The following is a 23,502-nucleotide window of genomic DNA, read 5'->3' as shown; positions in this document are numbered from 1 at the left end:
ATCTTATTGTGTGTAGCCCCCCCCACCCCCACCCCCGGCCTTTGTGCTGCATCAGATCCAGAGTAACGATTGTTTTGTTCTCCTTTGAACTTGTGTACTGAAAATGGCATTTAACAATCTTGAATCTTTTACCCTACCTTGCCTGTCTTGGTGCTGTTCTGTTCTGTTCCTGAGTCAGGAGGTACCGAACAGTAGAGTTCTGGCTCAGCCTGTCCTCCACCAACCGCAGGTGGCCAGAGTAGGACTGCACGCTGGGCATGTTCCATTCTGGGACCCTGGAAATGTTAGGGCAGGCACAGGAATTATTGGAGTCCTGTGTTGACTCTGATGAATTACACCACTAACATTGAGGTCTGTATCGGTAGAGGTGTGTGTAATAGTCGGGTGAATTAAATTGACTGTATTACTTATATCCTTCATATACATGAGGAGTAAAAGTCTTTACGTTACGTTTCTGCGTAAATATGCAATGTGCAATGATAGTAATTTATAATAAATATTATGTGCAACAAGATAGTCAATATAACATAGAAATGCAGTTGTGTCAGCATGAGTTAATCAGTCTGATGACCTGATGGAAGAAGCTGTCCCAGAGACTGTTGGTCCTGGCTTTTATGCTGCGGTGCCGTTTCCCAGATGATAGCAGCTGGAACAGTTTGTGGTTGGGGTGACTCAGATCCCCAATGATCTTTCAGGCCCTTTTTATACACCTGTCTTTGTAAATGTCCTGAATAGTGGGAAGTTGACACCTACAGATACACTGGCCTGTCCGCACCATTCTCTGCAGAGTCCTACAATGAGGGAAGTACAGTTCCCATACCAGGCAGTGATGCAACCAGTCAGGATGCTCTCGATTGTGCCCCTATAGGAAGTTCTTAGAATTTGGGGGCCCATACCAAACTTGTTCAACCGTCTGAGGTGAAAGAGACGCTGTTGTGCCTTTTTCACCACACAGCCAGTATGTACAGACCATGTGAGATCCTCAGGGATGTTTATGACGAGGAACTTAAAGCTCTTCATCCTCTCAACCCCAGATCATTGATGTCAATAGAGGTTAACTTGTTTCCATTCCCCCTGTAGTCCACAATCTTTGTTTTTGCAACGTTGAGGGAGAGGTTTTCTTGACACCACTGTGTTGGAGTGATGACTTCCTCTCTGTTGGCTGCCTCATTACTATTTACGATTAGGCCAATCAGTGTGGTGTCCTCAGCAAATTTAATTGGCAGATTGGAGCTGTGGGTGGCGACACGGTCACAGAGCGTAAAGGAGGGTATAATAGTGTGTGTGTAGCAATGAGATGGTGTGTAATGATGGGGGTATGTAATGATGTGTGTAACAGTGAAGTGGTGTGTAACAGTGATGTGTAACACTAGTGATGTGTAACGATGTGTGTAAGAGTGTGGTGTATAAAGTTGGATTGGAGTGTAATACTGTGATGATGTAGATTGCTGTATGTATTGGTGGTTAATGATGTGTGTAAAAGTTCTGTGTATAATGTATGTAATGCTGTGGTGTGTAACAATGTGCTCAAAGCTGGCGTGGTGTGTAACGGTGTGTGTCACACGTGCAGACTTCTGCTACCAGCAGAACACACGAGCCAGTTAAAACTGATTTGAATTTTATTGCATTCCATTAGGGCAAGGAATTCTTGGCTCAAACAGGGCAAAAAGCCTATTTGTTAACGCTGATTAGATGCAACTTTGACAGGCTTTTTGTGAAATGACTGTGCCTGTGTTTGCTTGGTTTGGCTTTTGACCATTCCCTCCCCATGAATCAGTAGGATGTTTATTTTCTGTCCTTGATGGGTCATTTGTCGGCTGGTATCAGGGAAGGAAGCATTTGTGTTAATGTTTGGCTGCACTGGTGTTTGAATGGACTCTCTTATTGCTTGGAGTTTACTTCTGCTCAGCCTTATCTTCAACTGCCGGGAAGCCTCCCCCTCATCGCCTCCAGTTCATCAGTGTTTACAACAAAGTGTCCGGCCTTTGCTGTGTCTGTTTGTCTGTCAGTGCTCCGGTACCGCTGAGAAGGGTGAAGGGTGTGTGTGTGTGTGTGTGTGTGTGTGTGTGTGTATACATACATACACACACACACACACACACGTCGACCTTCTATAATCCGGCATCATTGGGACCTGAGGAATGCCAGATTAGTGAAAATGCCGAATTACAGAAGGATCACATTAAGCAATAGCTAACCGCCTCATCATACCTTTAAAATATCAAAGGATTCAAAGGTTCATTTAATGTCAGAGAAATGTATACAATATACATTCTGAAATGTTTTTTCTTTACAACCATCTACGAAAACAGAGGAGTGGCCCAAAGAATGAACAACAGTTAAATGTTAGAACCCCTAAGGTTCCCCCCACCAGCTCCCCTCCCTCCTGCGTGTAAGCAGCAGCGAGCAACAATCCCCCCTCCCCACCGGCAAAAAGTAAAGCACACCCGCTACCAGCACTCAAGCGTGAGCTAAGCGATAGCAAAGACACAGACTTGCAGTTACCCCAAAGACTGCATTGCACTCGCAGTTATTGAGGGAATCCTCATTAGTTTCTTTTCCTCCGCTTAGCAATAGGCTTAAATTCAGCAGATCACCACGTCTGATCTGAGGTCGTAGGCAGAAGAGAACGGAGTGCCGGCCGGGTGACGCTGGAGGGCAGTGCGCAAGTGCCAGAAGGCGGACCAACCCAACGTGCGCCAATACCCCGCCGCTGGCGGGTGAGATGGGCGGGTACCGGGTGGCCGCGCCTCACGCAAATGATGTTAATAAATGCAGGAAAACAAGCAGGAATCACCTGTCTGTGCTTACAAGAGCACACCAACACATGAACAGATCTAGCACAACCAAAACAATGTGCAGCAGATTGGTACGGTGGTCCGGGAAATTTGAAATTACAGTTGCGCAGAAAATTTGAAATCAGTGCGGATTATTCACATACATACGTGCGAGTGCGCGTGAACTCCACTCCACAGGTTTGAGTACAAAGGTTGCAGGGCAGATTAGGGAGAGTGCCACACAACCAAAGGTACCATCATCCAAGGCAGACATCAATCCTGAACCCTGTCTATGCTTGAGAACATATGAATCGTTCTGGGAGAAAGTTCCGGGAGGAAGTTGGCCAGTACATACGCTAGACGATAGGGATTGCCTGGTTTTCACAATGCTGTTTGTGGGGATCGTCTGTGCGTACATGGGAATTGAAACTAGAATGGGGGAGGACTCTTGTCTCAATCCCCAATCAGTCACTAATTTCAAACTGTTTGGAGATCTAGAGATTCAGATATTTCTTCAACTTTTTGTTCTGCTCATCCCTTCGTCTTTTCTCCTATTTTTCTCCTGCTCTCCCCCATCACATAACCCCCTCTCACTCCCTCACTCACTCTCACTCTCTCTCATTCACTCACTCCCCTCCTGATGAGCAACACCACCTTATCGCGATTGCAGATGGTACCCAATACTGGTGTGGGGGGTGGATTTAGTTCAGCTGGTTGCTTTCTTGCCCGGGCGCCCCCGCCAAGCGTCCGGTATCGGAGCAGGTTATGGTGCTGTCCTGTCTCTCAACCCGTGTCCCTTCTCCCTTTTTTTCTCTCTCTCTCTCTCTCTCTCTCTCTCTCTCTCAGAACGCTCACCTCATCGACCGATCCTACAGGCCGGCCTCCCCGCCAACAAGACGGTGACGGTGGGCAGTGATGTGGAGTTTGTCTGCAAGGTCTACAGTGACCCCCAGCCCCACATCCAGTGGCTGAAGCACGTGAGAGTAAATGGCAGCAGGATGGGCCCTGACGGATCCCCCTACGTCCAGGTCCTCAAGGTACGTCCTCGTCTGCGAACGCGGTGTGGCCGAGCAGGGGCCACAGTTAATACAGATGGGTGCTCACCGCCCAACATTGAAGCAATGGGCCGATTGGCCAGTTTCCATGCTGTAAAGATTGCCCGGGAGTGTTTCTTCTTTGGCCTGTCGTGGGGGCACAGGAGGGGACAGACTGGCCAGAGTGTTTCATCTGCTCCTCTAATCCCTGTTGGCAGGAAAGCTACAAGAGAATCGTCACATTGCTGGTTCCTCTGACACACTAGACCCTGACATTAACCCTTTAATGCAAGAGAGAGAGAGAGTCAACGCATCCCTCTCTCAACATTAGCAGCTGCACTCACTCAGTGTTAAGGGAACACATGGAGACTTTTGTTTTATTCCCCCTTGGGAAGTCAGTGCCTTCAAGTCCCTTCCTGCTGAGAGCTGGGTGACTGGTACTTCCTCAGCACACTGAGCAGGACCTGTGACCTTCCTCCCCAATACTTCAACTCACCACGGCACTGGACTTCCCTTTGTACCCAAAATCACCCCTTCCCTCCTCTGTCCTGGAAGCACCGACGACCCCTTGGAGGCATAAGCCAAGGGTCTCTGCATGGAAATGGTCCAGCGGAGCTGAGCAGTGTGAGATGGCACCCATAGGAGTTTGTACCCAGTGAGTGGATACAAACTCCTCAGAGAGCAGACAGCTAAAGAGTAGCACTATAGCATAGTGGTTAGCACAACAGTGCCAATGACCTGGGTTCAATTCCCGCCACTGACCGTATTGAGTTAATATTTTCTCCCCATGGCTGCCTGGATTTCCTCCGGGTGCTCTGGTTTCCTCCCACATTCCAAGGACACGGACAGACAGGTTAATTGGCCACAGAAGTGGTGCGGGCTCTTTACCCTGTTGTCCCTCTAAAATAAAATTTTAATTAAAAAGAAAAGCTGCAGGTGCTGGAAATCCAAAATAAAACCTGAGGCATTTGGAAGTATTCAGCAGGTCAGACAGCATCCGTGATGGGAGAACGTTGCAGGTTGATGATCTTTTATCAGAATAGTCTTCATCCTGTCGGTTAACTCCCATTTCTCTCTCTAACTGAAGGGCCTGTTTTCTTGCTACACTGATCTGTGTTCTTGTGAATCCACTGGATGTTTGCAGCCTACTTATCCGGCTGTAAAGCCTGGTTTCTTTGTTAAAGCTGTATCAAAGGCTATTAAGTCATTCAACCTCTTGAGCCTCTGTTTTGACCACGCCCAACAGCCAGGGTCGTTCGGCCAGGTTGTTTGGATGTCAGTGACCTTGCTCACCTGCTAATTAACTTTGGATGATCAGTCTTCCCAGTGACATTGGTGGGGAGGTGGGAGTGGTAACCAGCCCAGTCCTAGTGACCCGTGATGTCCTTGTGACAGTCTGCGACCTTGCCAGGACTGTGGCCGTCCCTTCACATGGCTTCAACAAGCCCCACCACACTCTGGCGTGACCATGGAATCGTAGAAAAATGTACAGCACCAACGGAGGACATTCAGCCCGTCCAGTTCTGTGCTGGCCAAGAAGGACCTCCTCGCCCCAAACCCACTGGGTCCAACAGCCTTGCAAGTCACAGTTCTTCAGGGACACCCCCAAACCTGTGGGAAGGTTAATGCCTCCAACCCCCTCTCAGGCACTGACTTTTGCACCCCCACCACGCTCAATGAAGTCATCATTTCTTCCCCCAAGCATTCCACTAGTTAAGTGAATGATTCACTTCCACTAATGTTGGACCCTGTAATCATCAGGTAATCTCACTAGACAAGGACAGTCATTTTCATCCTCAGAGTCTGGACTCTGCGCTGACATGGATATGTGTCTTGGGAACAGTGGGGGACATGTCTGTACTGACGCAAGCTCCCCCGTCGTATTTGACTGGTTGTACCAACTTCAATATCCTAACCATGGCTTTTTACTAAAGATCTCGGGATATCTAAGAGAGGGCACAGTAGCCAGTTGGTTAGGATACTGCGCTGGTACCCAGGGTTCTGGCAGTGAGTTCACATCCCATCACTGGAGATTACCTAAATCCAGAGGTCCAGATTTATTTAATTCCTTTAGGACTGGATGCCAGTAGTCCTTACACAATCTGGGCAATGCCATACATGGCCCAAAAAGCTGGAAGCACTTGGCAGGTCAGGTTGTACCTGTGGGGAGTGTGTGTTCACGTTGCACTCAGGTGAAGGGCACCGGGAAATGAACAGAAAGGGTTTACTCTGCCCAGTCAATATAGAGGAGCCCTTGGTGAGGACACATTTTGCCCCATCCCTGATGCACTGAAATAGTGGTGGAGTTGGACAGTTCGCTCGAGCGATGACTGTTCAAGCACTGGGTAACTAACTGGGTCGCCTCAGTGGCAGCCATGTTGAGTGGGAATGCAGTCACCAAGGGAAGACATCTCCCAGAAGCAGATTTGACATCAGATTTCATTTGTCCCAGTCCACCATTATGTCACCCCATAACTAACTGCCGTAGACAGCCTCTCCATCTTCCCCACGAAACAAAACGGGCAAGGAGAGCTTCCAGCACCCTCTGGTGACCAGTTAGTGGAGGGCGGCCCAGGGATGTGTTTCACTGAAGTCTCTTGTTCGCAGGTCCGATCATCGTTCTCTCATTGATTTGTTCTAGCATTCGGGGATTAATAGTTCGGATGCGGAACTGCTGACTCTGTTCAATGTGACTGAAGCTGACAGCGGAGAGTATATTTGTAAAGTTTCCAATTATATTGGTGAGGCCAATCAGTCAGCGTGGCTCACAGTAACCAGCCCAAAGTTGGAAGGTAAACCCCTCAGCCAGAAAACACTTCACAGAAAGGGGCTAGCAAGGGCTAACTCGTCTTGAAAGAGTTGGGTGAACTGTTCCATTCTATAATGGTGGTATAGGTCTTTGTTCTTTCCCCTTTTTCTGCTGTTTATGTGCAAACCCAATGATGATCATGGAAAAATGCCCACAATTCTGAAGGACGGCCTTCTGCTCCTGCTATCTCCCTTGCTTTCCTCTCCTTTTGCAGGGTCCCGGTGCTACTGGGATCCACTCTGTAAGAAGCTGAAGCCTTTCGAATCACAATCACGTCTAACATCACTGGCATGTGTTGTCTTGTGGCAGCGGTATATTGCAATACATAAGAGTAAAAAACTCTATAAACTTCAATTAAAATATATTTTTAAAAATTAGATGAGTAGTGCAAAAAAAAAGAGCAAGGAAAATTGCGAGTTTAGTGTACATAGGTTCATTGTCCATTCACAAATCTGATGGCCAAGTGGGAAAAACTGCTCCTAAAATGTTGAGTGTGTGCCTTCCGGTTCCTGTAACTCCTCCTTGAAGGTAGCAATGAAAAGTGGGCAAGTCCTGGGTGCTGGAGGTCCTCAATGACGGGTGCCACCTTTCTTAAGACCACGCCTTTTGGAACACGCAGGAGAGTTGCAGGACAGGGCAGGCCTGCTTGCACCTGCCATCTGCTGGAGTAGAGCAAGTGGTGGTCGAGGGGAAGCTTTGGCTGGTGGGTTCAGCTCGTGGCAGGCTCTCTCCATGTGGTCTGAAGCTACCATGGGTAACAGAAACCCAGCTTCTGTCCCAACCAAAACTGATTACAGGATTATAGTGTTACTTAACCACACAGGGACACAGCAGCTCGTCCTCTGCCTCACACTTCCGACACCGTGGGGTCAGTCCTGACCTCAGGCATGGTCTGTGTGAAAACTTGCCAGTTCTCCCTGAGAACGTGTAGGTTTCGATCAAGTACTGCAGTTTCCTCCCAGATTCTAGGCACGGGGTTGTTTAATCGGTTACTGTAAATAGCCCTCGAATGTATATGTGAGGGGTAGAATTGGGGAGACTGAGTGGGAACGTAGGGAGAATAAGATGGGATTAATGTAAATGGGTGATTGTTGGTCAGCATGGACTCGGTGGGCTGAAGGACCTTTTACTGCAGATTCTGCAGATGCTGGAACTTCAGAGCAACACACACAACATGCTGAAGCAGCCCAACAGGTCAGATAGCGTCTCTGGAAGTGGATAAACAATCAACGTTTCAGGCCGATACCCTTCATCTGGACTGGAAAGGAAGGATTAAGATGGTGGGTGAGATGAAGGAGTACAAGCTGGAAGGGGATAGGTGAAGCTGGTGGGGGTGAAGTGAAAAGCCGGGAGGTAATAGGTGGGAAAGGTAAAGGGCTGGGGAAGAAGGAATCTGATAGGAGAGGAGAGTGAACTGTGGGAGAAAGGGAAGGAGGAGTGGTATCGGGGGGAGGGGAGGGAGGTGATAGGCAGGTAAGGAGAAGAGGTAAGGCGGTCCAGAGTGGGGAGTTGAAGACGGAGCGGGATAAATTACCGGAAGTAGACTCGCCTCAGACTCACTGCCTCAATGATATCAGACAACCAGCTATAACATCACCCTAGAACTTTCCATCTCCATTGAGCCAGCAGATGCCCTGGCATTCCCCAGTCCGTGTCCTGCTTGTGTCTGATCAGCTGATTAAACTGTCAGGGCCTAATCCTGACGCTAATGAGGCTTTCGGGTTATGCAGCTTGGAGCATAGGGTGAACTCCACACACCATTAAAGCACGTTGTTAGGATGCTGAGAGAGGAGATGCACAGGGGTTGGTGGGTTCGATGTCGGGAGTCTAATTCCTTTGCCTATTGAGCTGGGAGCAAAGGTTCAAGGGCTGGTCACTTGAGGCTTCTCAATGTTCTTCACTCAATAGGGTGGAACTCTGTCCCCTAGCTGGATGTGAAGCTCAGTGCTTGAGGACCAACAATATGATTGCAGGGCTTCAGACACCTTGAGGGTAATGAGTATTGGAAGGGAAGAGGGACCTTGAGGTAGAAGATTAGCCTTGTGTTATTATTGCTCACCCTCTAAATTAAGAGGCTCTCAGGATTTTAAATTCTTCTCCTCATCCCTCTATCCCTACTCCCCAAACAAACTGGTACCTCTTAAAACCAAATAAGGCGTGAGGAACTTTGGAGGTTAACCATGCCTCTAAGATTGGTATGATGGAGGGGGAGCTGCTGGCATAGAGACCCTCATTGTGAGCCTGGGTCAGCAGTGGGTGCAGAGGGGTGACAATACTGGCACTAATCCCAAAGGAAGCAACAAGGATGCATCTGAAAATTCCCAAAGTATCAAGAGCTAATCCTCAGATTTCATCCACCCCGTGTTTTGATGAGCTGCCCAGCCCTACTCTTTGTCTTCCCTTTTCCTTTTCTAATCTGTGTACTGTCAGCCCCCACCACCTGTACCTTCCTCTCTCCATTCTCTGCCACCTCTCCACCTCATTCCCTGGCTCGTTCTGTGCATTGTGGGTCCATTTTCTCCATGAGACCCATCGCTCGCATGTGGAGATGGGCATGGTCAAACAAAATGGTGGTGGGTTTAACACGTAACTGAAGACCTTTTTTGCTTCCTAGGACAGGTGTGGACTCCTGCAGTCCTGGAAGGTCACCTGTGAGCCAGGTGTCACCTTAACTCAAAGCCCATGGACCTCACAAGGGGTGGGCCAATGAGACTAATAAAATGGTTTCTCTAGCTGCGTCTCTCCACAGTTCTCATCTGGTCTGCTTGTCCCGTTTGCTTCCGTTCTCTCTTCTAGACGGCTGGTGTTAATACAACGGATAAAGAAATGGAAGCTCTCTATTTACGGAATGTTACTTTTGAGGATGCAGGGCAGTATACGTGCTTGGCGGGTAATTCTATTGGGATTTCCCATCACTCTGCATGGTTGACAGTTCTTCAAGGTACATACTGCTCTTTTCTCTACTATTAACACTTCGAGCAAAAGCCCATGTTATCCACTGCTTCTAAAGAGGGAGCGGATCATTAAGAAAATAAAATAAAACTTTTCTCAAAAAAAAATTACTCGTTTTACCATCCAGTCTGTGGCCTCTGTTTCCTGGTTGAAAGCCAGCACAGCACATCTGCTCCTTTACAAATTGAGTGCTCCCACAACTGGCCCAGTGTGTGCTGCTGTTTACTCTGCAGAACAGCTGCCCTCTGTGCATTACCTTGGCTTCTATCTGGAGATTTAAAAGACCAGTGACATTTCCAGGTGGTCATTTGGGTTCACTTCAGTCCACGGCCACTTCCTAAGTCAGCTGCGCTCCACTGAACACTCTGACATGCCCAAGGATTATGACTACAAATTGCAGGTCTTATCCTGCACTGTATGCAGAGCAGAGCTCTGCAGACACCAAGTATTTGCTTTGCTCACACTCCGCCTTTTAATTTGTCGTAGTCAGCTGCCTCCAATATTTTGTGAATGTGATGTGAGGGACAGGAGTGTGATGGGTCAGGGCAAAAGCTCAATCAGTTAAACCCCGAGGTCCAGCTGTCTGCCATCCGTGGGGCAGACCCACCTGTCTGTTGGGTGGGTGGCACTCACAGATCAAAGAATTTCCATCCATGTCTCAGTGCACTGACTATCAGATGTGGAGTGAACTAATACGCAAAGGTTTTGCCTTACTTTGAAAGAGGATATCCATTCAGCCCATCAGATGTCTCCTGGAGACCTGAGAGACTGCTGGAATCTGGAGCAAAAAAGTGACTGCTGGGGGAAAGCATTGGGTCAGGTAACATCTCTGGAGATAAATGGAAAAGAAAGACGTTCTCAGAGCAAGATGTTGACTGTCCATTTCCCTCCACAGATGCTGCCTGACCTGCTGGAATTTCTCCAGCAGTTTGTTTCTTTGCTTCTGGATTCTTGTTGAACTTGTGTCACAGGCAGCTGTAAGGTTAATTTCCTGCCTCCATAACTGCTGGAGGCCGCAGTGAAGGTTCAGGATTCTACCAACACAGTGTTAGACCAAACTAGGCTCAGACTTGAGGGTTAATACATGAGGATCAGAAACTCTGAGGAAATGAAGCTTGAATAGGACTTGGTAGGCATCAGCCAGTTGAAGTTGTGTAGATTGGGCATCAGAGCCAGGGGATTGTAAAATACCCAACAGTTGAAAAGGTTCAGCTGTGTCACAGAAATTTTTACTTACCATGGTAGACTCCTACTTTGACAGGGTGAACTTCCAAAAGCCACGTCAACTTCAATTAGAAGTCTCAGTCCCTTGCTAGTAGCCTGTTCCCAAGATGTACACCTTGGAAGCTTTCACAGGGACCAAACTGACCACATCTGCTGCCTTCAGCACCAGTGAATGAGCTCCTTGCTTCAAGAAGCAGTGTGCAGATTCCAAGACCAGCTAACTCGGTGCTCAGTGGAGCCGGCAAGGGTAACTTGGCCCACGTGGAAGGTGGCTCATTGTGCAGCTGCTTGACTCCTGGACCAAGATATCGAAACCGTCCCAGTTAGCTTGCCTTGAAGTGCTTGTGGTTTTTGCTGGAAAAAAAAGGAAGTAATAAATGCATTTTCTTTAATTTGTTGTGGGTTTTATTATGCATGATCTCTGTGCAAACTGACTTGCTTCCTGCAAAGCATACCCAATTCCCGGGCATGCCCGATTGATACCACTTCAGTCCTCTGTGCAAGTGGCGATCAATGGCACGTTGGCAAGGGCTGATAATTGGCAGCAGGGGGAAGCTGCCATGCAGGGTCCAGCATGGGCTAATCTTCCTCAATTATCAGCAGCGTCTGTCACACTTGCCGAACGTGAACCTCTCTGGGGTTAGGGAGGGGGTAGGCCTCTAACCTACAGGGTTCGCTTCACTTGGTACGTTCCAGGTCTGCTCGTTGCAACCTGAGCCGAGGCTTGAGAGGAGGGTGGGGGCAGGGGTGTTGGGGGTGGGGGTGGGTATTTGCATTTTGCACCATGTTGTATTTTGAATCTTGCATATTCAGTGTGCTTCTTTGTTGAGGGCAACATTTTAAAATGTAGAATAGGAGTCTCTCACTGCAAAGGTCGATCTACAGGGTTGGACTCCTGCCTCCAGGTACCGTCTCCTATTTGTTCTCGCAGCTGAGTTATGATTATTCCTTTAAGAAGTAGAGATGCTACTCCCGCATCCTGGACCCCTTGGAAGTGAACTCTGCTCTTGGGCAGAGTCCTTCAGGTGTTGAGGCGATACTGGGCCACGCAGGGCACTGGGTTCCCACATGCAGGGTGCTGCTCCAGCTTGTGACCCTCTTGAGAGCCAGTGCACTCCGTTATTGCCACCCCGCCCCCGTGCCCAGTGCTTGCCAGCTCTTGGCTGGAGCCCAGATGCATTTTGCCACTTGCAGGGACTGCTGTCGGTCAAAGCCTTGGCAGCAATAACCTATGGGCCCTTTCTGCCACGGAGACAGATAGGCAAAGCGGTGACCATGTGGCCAGACTCTCAAAAGAGCTAAAGAGACAGCACCGTTAATCCCCGGTAACATCAGAAGATTTCACCACGTGGACAGAATGAAAGCACACCACCCCCACTTTTGGAGATTGACCTCTGGTCCCTGATGTCCAACACCCCATGTTGTAGCATCGTCCTCTGCTGCTCTGGCCTGTTGATTTCAATGGGATGAGCCCTGGTGACAAAGGGCAACTCATGGATGCATCTGCACAACGTGTTTAGTGTCAGCTGCTCATAAATCTCAAAGCTTTCAAGTTTAGCAGGGACAGGGCGAGGAGGGGGACTGCAGAGCTCGGCAAGTTTGAGCGGGGCTTCAGTCGGGGCAAGAGGGAGGCTGAGTTAGAGGAGGAAGTGAGAAGCAAAATGGGCAATGGTGCGAGGCGGGACAAAATGGAGGATTAGAAGTAGTGGTTGAAATACCCAGCAGGTCCAGCAGCGCCTGTGGAGATGGAAGCAGTTTACGTTTCAGAGTGATGACTCCATCATGCAAGGATAAGTGAGAAATCAAACATACTGTAGAAAAGAAAGGTGAGGTGATGGCGAGGATAAAGAGACGGAGAAGTTGGGGGAAGGACAGCAAGGTGTTCTGAGGGAGGGTGCTGGAGGCTGGTTGGTTCCATCCGATCTGAGTGGAAGAGGAGGTGATGAAATGGGGGAGAGGAAGAGAGGGGAACTGTTGGAACTGCGAGATATGGAATGCAGCAGTCACTGGAGGATGCTGGGAGAAATCAGTGGGCCGGGCAGAGGAACAGAGAAGGCTTGAAAGGAATGGGAATGGGGCACTTCTGGGACCAGGCAGGGTGCACCTCGGAATAAATGGTGAGGGAACCTGTTGCTTCAGCCTTCCTCAGAAAGTAACAAACCCCACCAACTCACATAACCTGTCCAGCAGAGTGGAGACATACCTGACGCATCCTCCTCAAGAAGGCAGAAGGAGGGCTTTGCCTAGTCTGCAGGACCGATTCCTGGAGATTTAGTCCCTTCCCTAGATGTCTGTCACTGGCCAGCCAGCACATCCCTTCTCACCTGCAGGCCAGCTCACTGTTGGTGTTCGACCACCCGGGGGATCCCTCCCAGTCTGGCCCGACTATGACTTAAGCCGCTCAGCAATGTGGTCAGGACTCTGAAATGGCCCGGCAAGACTCTCAGTTAAGGGCAAGACAGTAAAAGCTGACATACGCAGCTCCCTAAAGGAAGATTTGGTGGGGAGGGACTGTGGGTGGTGCTGGTTTTGGGCAAGGAGCGATTGGCCTAGATTCCCTGTTGTTCCTTTCTGCAAGAACGAGCACGTGCAAAGCCTCCTGCCTTTGCTGGCTTTGAGACAGATGAATGGGATAGTGCTTCACCTTGCCACAGGGGCACAAGGGAAGAAGATGAGAAATGTGACTGCTCAAACCTATTCTCTCATTCAGTTCCACCACATCTCTACCCTGCTGCGTCAATCTCCATGATTCCCTTCATGTCTACAAGAGCAGAAAAACCAAGGTGGTTATTGCCCACTGCCGTTCCCATTACTGACCCATCCCTAATTGCCCCTGGAGTGTGAGCCAGCTGGCTGGACAGTTTCTGTACCGTACTTTCGGGAGGCGAACTCCGGGCAGGGGGATCAGGAATATTAAAGTATATTTAAGGCAGAGATAAGATAGGTTCTTGATTAGCCAGGGCATCAAAGGGTATGGGGTGAAAGTGGGGGAATGGGGATGACTGGAAGAATTGGGTCAGCCCATGATTGAATGGCAGAGCAGACTCGATGGGCTGAATGGCCTGCTTCTGCTCATATATCTTATGGTCTTATGGAATAACGGGAAGTGAAAGGCAATGGGAAGTTAAAGATCCCTTGGACTTGTCACATCACCCACCCCAATAAGACAGCCTGTCCGCGAGTCCCGTGAAATGGCATGTGTAAGGGGTGAGGGAGGGCGGGAGAAGAAGTGGACAGCAGTAGTGGGCTGATTGTCCATTGCAGCGAGCTCCCCTTCAGTCCTGCAAGCTTGCATTTGACGCATGCTGGTCTGCTATGTGACCGTCGCTCTCCTGCATTAAGACCTTGCAGCCGCGGTTGTCTTTTCTTGGTCTCCCTCTGTGTCCCCCTTCACTAAGTGAGCTCTTCTTCCCCACCACCCCCCCCCACCAGAAACGGAGGAGAAGCCTTCCACTCTGTCGTCACCGGTCTACTTGGAGATTATCATCTACTGCACGGGGGCCTTCCTCACGTCCTGCATGGTTGTGACGGCCATCGTCATCCGCATGAAGAGCACGGCCAAGAAGCCTGACTTCAACAGCCAGCTGGCCGTGCACAAACTGGCCAAGAGTATCCCGCTGCGCAGACAGGTAACAGAAAGTAAATAAAGAGTCCAAGAAATTTTTAAACCCCCCCCCCTTCCTGTCCCCACTGAGCTAGCTTCCCAGCTGACCTGCTGTGTGGCCCCTACGGGTGGGATGGAGAGGTCTCACCAGTTCAGCGAGCACCTTGGTGGGAGGCCCAACTTGTCCCCAGGGGCTCTTTCTGGATGGAGCTGAGCCAGTGCCCAGAGCTGAGGTCCCCCCAAGGCGCCAAGCAGGGATAAAAACTCCTGGAGCAGCTTTTGTGTGTGTGTGGTCTTGGCTGTGCCGATTGGGGTGGGTATCTCCCCTGCTCCACCGGCCTTGCCAGGCGCTGAGTCCCGTTTCTGATGGTGGTGGGACGGACTTGGCCGCGGTGACTTCCACGGTCAAGCGGCTGTGACTGGGCTCTGCTGCTCGTTGGAATCGTGGAGTCGTGCGTCAGTGAGACGGGGCCCATTGGTCCGTCCCATCCGCAAGCTGTCTACGTGAGCTCGCCCCAGTTCCCTGCGTCTGCGTGTAATCCTGCAAGAGGACTCAGCAAGGAGCCAGACTAGGGAGAGGCTTGGGTTGTGGGGGTGGTACGGGGCCGCCTGTACTGCTGAGCGGTGGGAGGTCTCGTGTGGAAACGCTGTCCGCAGGGTCACTGGCTGACCCCTGAGGGTTATTCCCCGCAGAGCGGCTGTTCCAGGAGCATCCAGTGGGCTCCCTCTGTTACTGGTGAATGCAGCATTCGGTGGAGAGGAGGTAAGGAGCAAGGGGATCTCTCAGGACCACACTTCTCTGTTGGACCTTGTGGAGACAAACCTGCTGTATCCCACCATGCGCCCTCAGGCCCTCAGAGATCAGGATCCTCGGTGAGGGGCAGGATCCTCGTGGCTTGGTTGGCCCTTAGTGACTTAGTGCTGCACAATACCACACTGGACTAGCCCAAAACCAAGAGGGAATGGTCTCCCACCAACGGTGACACACGCAGCTCCCATCTGAGGTGTCAGATTTGGTCTACAGCAAAGGCCGTTCGGCCCAACCTTTATCTACTGGTTTTTAATGAGTCTCTTCCAAGCAGTGTTCCCTCTAAGGTGTTTGCCACGCACACGTCTTTTGCTACTAGCACACAAAGCAATTGCACAAAGAAATTGTGTCGTGAGGGTGGACTTTAGGACCCGGGGGAGCCAGGGAGTTCAGGAGCCGCCGCCCACGGCTGCTGCTGAATCTGCAGTATTTCTGTCCCGTTAACACACTAAAATTAATGGATCGATAATTCTCAAATCGCATTCATTTCACTCTCCGCAAATTTATATTTAGACTGGCTTACTCCTGACTCAAGATTCCCTCCATCCTCTTGCAGTGAAGGAGTCCATGGCCGTGTCCTTTAGCTAAATCTCCTCCACCCCACCCTTTTACAAAAGTTTATTCAAACAGCAGAGCATTGTACAATAACCAGGCCTCCGTAAGTGCTTTATAGTTAAAAATATAAAATGTGGAGAGGAGCACAGACACCACCACCATTCCAGAACTTCGCCTTGCCATCCAGCTGCAGCCAGCCAGGGTGGGGGGTAGGGGTGGGAGAGTGGGATTCGCACTGTGACCCATCAACCTTCCTGACCTTGGCCTTCCCAGCGGGCGGCGTGCCGCCGTGTGAGCAATGATCACCCCAGCACTGAATCGGGAAGTGATCCGGATCGTGCAGGGATCCAGAGGAAGGAAGGGGGCTGCCAAAACCACGGCCGATGGTGAGGGTCTCGGCAGTAGCATTAGTCCCTGAACACTCACAGCTAACCTATCCCGTGGCAGGCTGCTCATCCATCGCATAGACAGCACAGTAGCGTGGTGGTTAGCACAACGCTTCATAGTACCAGCGACCCAGGTTCAATTCCCGCCACTGCCTGTAAAGGAATTTGTACGTTCTCCCCGTGACCGCGTGGGTTTCCTCCAAGTGCTCCAGCTTCCTCCCACGGGCCAAAGATGTACTGGTTGGTAAATTAATTGGTCATTGTAAATTGTTCCGTGATTAGGCTAGGGTTAAGTGGGGGGATTGCTGGGCAGCGCGTCTCAAAGGGCCTGTTCCACACTGTATCTCAATAAATAAATACATAAATGTACACTAAACACAGGCTGATGTCCAGGTGCGTATCTTACACTCATTTACTGGCAGAAGTCAAGTGTATGCACGTGCATGAATATCATATATCATCCATGTACACATGCATCTCATGCATGACGTGCACACGTCACATACATACATCTCTCACACGCACACACCTACGCCCTAATTCGTGGCACAAATATACAAGGACAGGCAGGTATAAGCTTAGCTGGAAGCCTCTGACACGCCCCCTCCCCCCACGGATGGCGAGAAGACCCAACGATGCACGTAAGTGGACAGCCGACAAAAGCAGTGACCCCTGGTATCAGAGAGTGACGCAGCGACTTTGGGAATAAGTGAAAGGGATGGCTGCAGAGGGGTGGGATCCTCCTCACGGCTGTCCAAAGGGCAACCCTCCTGTCCCAAGGCTTTGTCCTGCTCTTTATCTTTGGCGGGGGGGGTGGCGGTGGGAGTGGCATAGGGGCTAAAGTTCTGAGCACCTGCTCCCTGGGCACAGTCTGAGGTCAGAGGCCGTTGCTGCAGACTCTAACCGCCATACCCTCTCACCTGCTCTCCCTACAGGTGTCCGTCGACTCCAGCTCCTCCATGCACTCAGGGGTCCTCCTGGTGCGGACCACCCGCCACTCCTCCAGCGGTACTCCCATGTTGGCCGGAGTCTCGGAGTATGAGCTGCCTGAGGACCCCCGCTGGGAGTTCCCCCGGGACAAGTGAGTAGTCCAGCGAGGCGGGTCAGTCAGCGTCCTTTCCGGGTCGGTCGGTCAGCGTCCATTGCTGGTCAGTGTCTGCGTCCTTTCAAACACGGACTGTCGGTCAGTGTCCAGCGAGGCGAGTCAGTCAGTGTCCTCTCAGGGTCGATCAGCAACCATCGCTGGTCAGTGTCATTGCCTGTCAAAGCTGGTTGGTCTGGCGAGGATGGTCAGAATCAGTCAGTGACCGTCACGGCTGGTCGGTCAGTGGTTGTCCAGCAAGGCCGATCGTTGTCCCAAACCACAAGGCTGGGTTGCTTGGTCAGCCTTGGCCTGCGGGGTGGGAGCACGAGTGCCAGCCTGACTTCTGTGCGGCACAGAGCGGCAGCGGGTAGAAACACATCCTCGCTGCCAGAGACCTGGGTTCATTCCCAGCCTGGGACTGCTCATGTGGAGCGTGCATGTTCCCCTGTCACCATTTGGGTCTTCAGCAGTTTCTTTCCACTTTTCCAAAGACATGGATTGGAATGTTAGTTGGCAGCTGTAGATTTTCTGTTAGTTTGACAGCAAAGATGTATTTGCAGGGCAACAGGGAAATAGAGGGGCCATTGGCTCCATGGCAGCCAGCATGAGCCCAGACAACTGAGTTGATCAAGGATAAGAAATCCTGGCAACACACATAAAAGTTGTTGGTGAACGCAACCAGAAGGGTCCCGGCCCGAAACGTCGACTGTACCTCTTCCTAGAGATGCTGCTTGGCCTGCTGCGTTCACCAGCAACTTTCATGTGTGTTGCTTGAAATTCCAGCATCTGCAGATTTCCTCGTGTTTGTGTTAAGAAATCCTGGATTTTTTTTTGACTAAAATGTGTCTTTATAGCAGTGGTTCCTAACCTTTCTTATGGCATGGACCCCAGGTTAGGAACCCCAGCTTTTATGGTCTTAATACTGGAACTAAGCAAATTAAACTTTTTGTTGAAGAAGCAATTGCTGTTAGTCCATCAGTGAGAAAAAGTGATGATTCTGATCCTGTCAGATGTTGGTGATCCCAGCTTTTAACCCAAGATGGGACTGTGTAGGTGGCAGGGTGACTCTAGTCTGGGACGGGTTTGGAGGCTGGGGACTGGTGCACTGTTGGGGCAAACCCATGTTTGGAGTTGGGGTAAGGCGTGAGCGTTCCCAAACTTTGTGACCAAAGGTGATGAGCTCCTTCCCGAGCACTGGCTCCTGTTTACAATGTGAACAGTGTGGCACAGTATTGTGTCTGGGGCTGTCCTGTGTTTACCAGAGTGGGGTTAAATGGAAACAGCCATGCTGCATTGACCGTGACTCCTGAGGTTTGAGGGGAAACAGCTGATTTTCCTACGTAATGGGTTATGTTTCTGAGCTTCTTGTTGTTGGGTGACTTTTGTTAGCTGCGAGGTGAATGAGGCCAATGGCCTTGTTTTGGGGATTATTGATGGGTGCTGTGGGCGTTGGCAGCCAGTGCAAGGACCACAGTAGTCAGCAGCTATCTGTCTTGCCGAAGGGTTTCGGCCTGAAGCATCGACTGTACTACTTTCGATGGATGCTGCCTGGCATGCTGAGTTCCTCCAGCATTTTGTGTGTGTTGCTCAGATTTCCAGCATCTGTAGATTCTCTCTAGTTTGCACCTATCTGTCCACATAGCCAGCTGATAAAGAGAAATACTCTGCAAGTCAGGCAGCATCAATGGGAAGAGAAACTGTCACAGGACAGAGGCCTGTCTGGAAGTAATGCATTTAATTGGTGGTGATTGTAGGCAGAGAGATAAATGGTGAAAATATTGGGTGCTATTAAATGTACAACACATGGGGATGTGTTAAATGCGGGGTATATTGGGAGGGTGTTAAATGCAGGATGCATTCGGGGGTGTTAAATGCAGGGTGTATTGGGTGTTAAATGCAGGGTGTATTGGGGGTAGCTAAATGCAGGATGTATTGGGTGTCAAATGCAGGGTATATTGGGAGGGTGTTAAATGCAGGGTGTATTGGGAGGGTGTTAAATGCAGGGTATATTGGGAGGGTGTTAAATGCAGGATGTATTGGGAGGGTGTTAAATGCAGGATGTATTGGGTGTCAAATGCAGGGTATATTGGGAGGGTGTTAAATGCAGGATATATTGGGAGGGTGTTAAACGCAGGGTGTATTGGGGGTAGCTAAATGTTGGGTATATTGGGTGTCAAATGCAGGATGTATTGGGTGTCAAATGCAGGGTATATTGGGAGGGTGTTAAATGCAGGGTGTATTGGGGGTAGCTAAATGCAGGGTATATTGGGTGTCAAATGCAGGGTGTATTGGGAGGGTGTTAAATGCAGGGTATATTGGGAGGGTGTTAAATGCAGGGTGTATTGGGTGTCAAATGTAGGGTGTATTGGGGGTAGCTAAATGCAGGATGTATGGCGCAGTGGCACAGTGACATCAGCGCTGGACTCCGGAGCGAAGGTTCCCGAGTTCGAATCCAGGTCGGGCCGCTCCCGGGCACACTTTCCATCCGTGCCAGGTTGAGTGTCGAGCTCGCAACTCGGCCTCATTAAAAAAAAACTGCGCTGTGAGAAGGACGTGGGGGACCACTCACAGAATCTTTCCTCCAAGACAAGAAAAGTGGTCGCCAAGGCTCCAGTAGGATATGGCACACAAAAAAAAATGCAGGATGTATTGGGGTGTGTTAAATGCAGGATGTATTGGGGGTAGCTAAATTCAGGATGTAAATAACAGGAATTCTGCAGATGCTGGAAATTCAAGCAACACGCATAAAAGTTGTTGGTGAACGCAGCAGGCCAGGCAGCATCTCCGGGAAGAGGTGCAGTCGACGTTTCAGGCCGAGACCCTTCGTCAGGACTAATTGAAGGAAGAGTGAGTAAAAGGGATTTGAAAGTTGGAGGGGGAGGGGGAGATCCAAAATGATAGGGGAAGACGGGGGGAGGGATGGAGCCAAGAGCTGAACAGGTGATAGGCAAAAGGGATACGAGAGGATCATGGGACAGGAGGTCCGGGAAGAAAGACAAGAGGGGGGGGACCCAGAGGATGGGCAAGGGGTATATTCAGAGGGACAGAGGGAGAAAAGGGAGAGTGAGAGAAAGAATGTGTGTATAAAAATGAGTAACAGATGGGGTACGAGGGGGAGGTGGGGCATTAGCGGAAGTTAGAGAAGTCGATGTTCATGCCATCAGGTTGGAGGCTACCCAGACGGAATATAAGGTGTTGTTCCTCCAACCTGAGTGTGGCTTCATCTTTACAGTAGAGGAGGCCGTGGATAGACATGTCAGAATGGGAATGGGATGTGGAATTAAAATGTGTGGCCACTGCGAGATCCTGCTTTCTCTGGCGGACAGAGCGTAGGTGTTCAGCAAAGCGGTCTCCCAGTCTGCGTTGGGCCTCGCCAATATATAAAAGGCCACATCGGGAGCACCGGACGCAGTATATCAGCCCAGCCAACTCACAGGTGAAGTGTTGCCTCACCTGGAAGGACTGTTTTGGGGCCCTGAATGGTGGTAAGGGAGGAAGTGTAAGGGCATGTGAAGCACTGGTTCCGCTTACACGGATAAGTGCCAGGAGGGAGATCCGTGGGGAGGGATAGGGGGGACGAATGGACAAGGGAGTTGCGTAGGGATATCTGGACTATTCCTCTTCTCACTCTGTCTCTTGCAAAAACACCATCCCCTTCTCGCAATTCCTCCGTCTCCGCCGCATCTGCTCTCAGGATGAGGCTTTTCATTCTAGGACGAGGGAGATGTCAAGGGGCTTCCCTTCCTCCACTATCAACTCTGCTCTTAAACGCATCTCCCCCATTTCACGTACATCTGCTCTCACTCCATCCTCCCGCCACCCCACTAAGAATAGGGTTCCCCTGGTCCTCACCTACCACCCCACCAGCCTCCGGGTCCAACATATTATTCTCCGTAACTTCTGCCACCTCCAACGGGATCCCACCACTAAGCACATCTTTCCCTCCCCCCCCCCTGCATTCCGCAGGGCTCGCTCCCTACACAACTCCCTTGTCCATTTGTTCCCCCCTCCATCCCTCCCCACTGATCTCCCTCCCGGCACTTATCCGTGTAAGCGGAACAAGTGCTACACATGCCCTTACACTTCCTCCCTTACCACCATTCAGGGCCCCAAACAGTCCTTCCAGGTGAGGCAACACTTCACCTGTGAGTCGGCTGGGCTGATATACTGCGTCCGGTGCTCCCGATGTGGCCTTTTATATATTGGCGAGACCCGACGCAGACTGGGAGACCGCTTTGCTGAACACCTACGCTCTGTCCGCCAGAGAAAGCAGGATCTCGCAGTGGCCACACATTTTAATTCCACATCCCATTCCCATTCTGACATGTCTATCCACGGCCTCCTCTACTGTAAAGATGAAGCCACACTCAGGTTGGAGGAACAACACCTTATATTCTGTCTGGGTAGCCTCCAACCTGATGGCATGAACATTGACTTCTCTAACTTCCGCTAATGCCCCACCTCCCCCTCGTACCCCATCTGTTACTTATTTTTATACACACATTCTTTCTCTCACTCTCCTTTTTCTCCCTCTCTCCCTCTGTCCCTCTGAATATACCCCTTGCCCATCCTCTGGGTCCCCCCCTCCTTGTCTTTCTTCCCGGACCTCTTGTCCCATGATCCTCGCGTATCCCTTTTGCCTATCACCTGTCCAGCTCTTGGCTCCATCCCTCCCCCTCCTGTCTTCTCCTATCATTTTGGATCTCCCCCTCCCCCTCCAACTTTCAAATCCCTTTTACTCACTCTTCCTTCAGTTAGTCCTGACGAAGGGTCTCGCCCTGAAACGTCGACTGCACCGCTTCCTGGAGATGCTGCCTGGCCTGCTGCGTTCACCAGCAACTTTTATGTAAATTCAGGATGTGTTGGGAGGGTGTTAAATGCAGGATGTATCAGGCAGGTGGTCAGTGCAGGATGTATTGGGAGGGTGTTAAATGCGGGATGTATTGGGGGTAGCTAAATTCAGGATGTATTGGGGGTAGGTAAATTCAGGATGTATTGGGAGGGTGTTAAATGCAGGATATGTTGGGAGGTGGTTAAATGCAGGATATATTGGGAGGGTCTTAGATGCAGGGTGTACTTGGAGGATGTTAAATGCTGAATTTATTGTGAGGGGTATTAAAAGTTGAATGTCTTGGGCCCCCAGATGGGACTTACAGACTGAATTGGCATTGAGTGAGTGTGTTAAACCCTTTTTTCTCCATCAAATGTGCTTCAGAACCATCCATCTCCTCAGTTAAACCATCCAGCTGCCTCTCAACGTCCACTGCCTGATTATTCCAAATACTTGGAGCTCTTTGCACGACAAAACTTACTGCTGTTTACTTTTCATGTACCGAAATTCAGCTGATAAAATCCAGCTGAAACAGCTGTCTCAACCATGTGACATTCTGTGCATCATTCTTCTTGGCTGCCTCCTCCGCTGCACACCATAGTTTGCGCTTTTGGAGACTTATTTCAGTGCCCACAGCACCCCCTGCTTCACACCGGGGGCTCAAAGGTGAGGCAGTGCCAGATATTTATTCAGGTTGCTCCCTAGACTCAGCAGAAACTTATCCCGATTTGAAAGAGAAGTTTCGGGAGTAAAATAACAATCCGTACTTAACAAGGGAGGGCGGGGATCAAGAAAAATGCTAAATCGGAAACGAGAGATTATAGATTGGTGGTAGACTAGAGGGCTGAGAATTTCTCAGGAGCCAGCAGGGTGTGGCTGCAGGGCTAAAACGTAAATTGATGGTGTAAGAAAACTGACAAGATAAATAAAAATAGAAAGTGGGTAGCTGGGGTTGGTGTTGGGAGTCCTGGATGGTGAGACAGGAAAATTAATAAAAGGAGATGTCTGGTAAGTCAGTACCTAATGGAGGATGCTGCCAGTATCTCAAAAATAGCAGATAGGCTGGTTTCAAATAGTTGGGAAGGACTTGTTTACAGTCTTAACACAAGGAATTGGGATAACTAAGGGGATTGCTGGCACCCAAGGGTTTTGAAGGAAGTGGTTGCATCTGTAGTAGAGCTGTTGGATGAAGTTTTGCAGAGCTCAGTAACTCCTGGGGGGAATAACAGATTGAGAAAACCACAGTTGTGACCTCCTGTTCAAGCAGGGCTGGAGACCAAAAGCGGCTGACTATAGGCCTGTTAGCTTGGCATCTGTTAATGGCAAGGTACTGGTGTCTATAATCAAGGACGAAGTATAGTTAGTAGAAAAGGGCGCCTTGGTAGCATAGCGTTCAGCGCAGCGCTGTTACAGCTCGGGGCGTTGCAGAGTTCGCTTC

General features: G+C 50.1%; 1 protein-coding gene across 3 annotated transcripts in view; it reads left to right on the top strand.

Annotated features, from left to right (window-relative positions):
• Nucleotides 1–23,502, top strand: part of LOC134350969 (fibroblast growth factor receptor 1-like) — a 220,464-nt gene that overhangs the window by 178,011 nt on the left and 18,951 nt on the right. The window contains exons 8-11 of one of the 3 annotated variants that reach the window (XM_063056900.1): nt 3,624–3,814; nt 9,417–9,561; nt 14,229–14,425; nt 17,085–17,230. In XM_063056900.1, the coding sequence (XP_062912970.1) occupies nt 3,624–3,814; nt 9,417–9,561; nt 14,229–14,425; nt 17,085–17,230 (679 nt within the window). Of the gene's footprint in view, nt 1–3,623; nt 3,815–6,452; nt 6,604–9,416; nt 9,562–14,228; nt 14,433–17,084; nt 17,231–23,502 lie in introns of all 3 variants that reach the window. The other 2 variants (XM_063056899.1, XM_063056898.1) reach the window with 2 other exon arrangements.

Source organism: Mobula hypostoma, chromosome 8 (genome assembly GCF_963921235.1).
Source record: "Mobula hypostoma chromosome 8, sMobHyp1.1, whole genome shotgun sequence".
Classification (NCBI taxonomy): domain Eukaryota; kingdom Metazoa; phylum Chordata; class Chondrichthyes; order Myliobatiformes; family Myliobatidae; genus Mobula; species Mobula hypostoma.
This window is presented reverse-complemented; position numbering and strand designations above follow the sequence as displayed.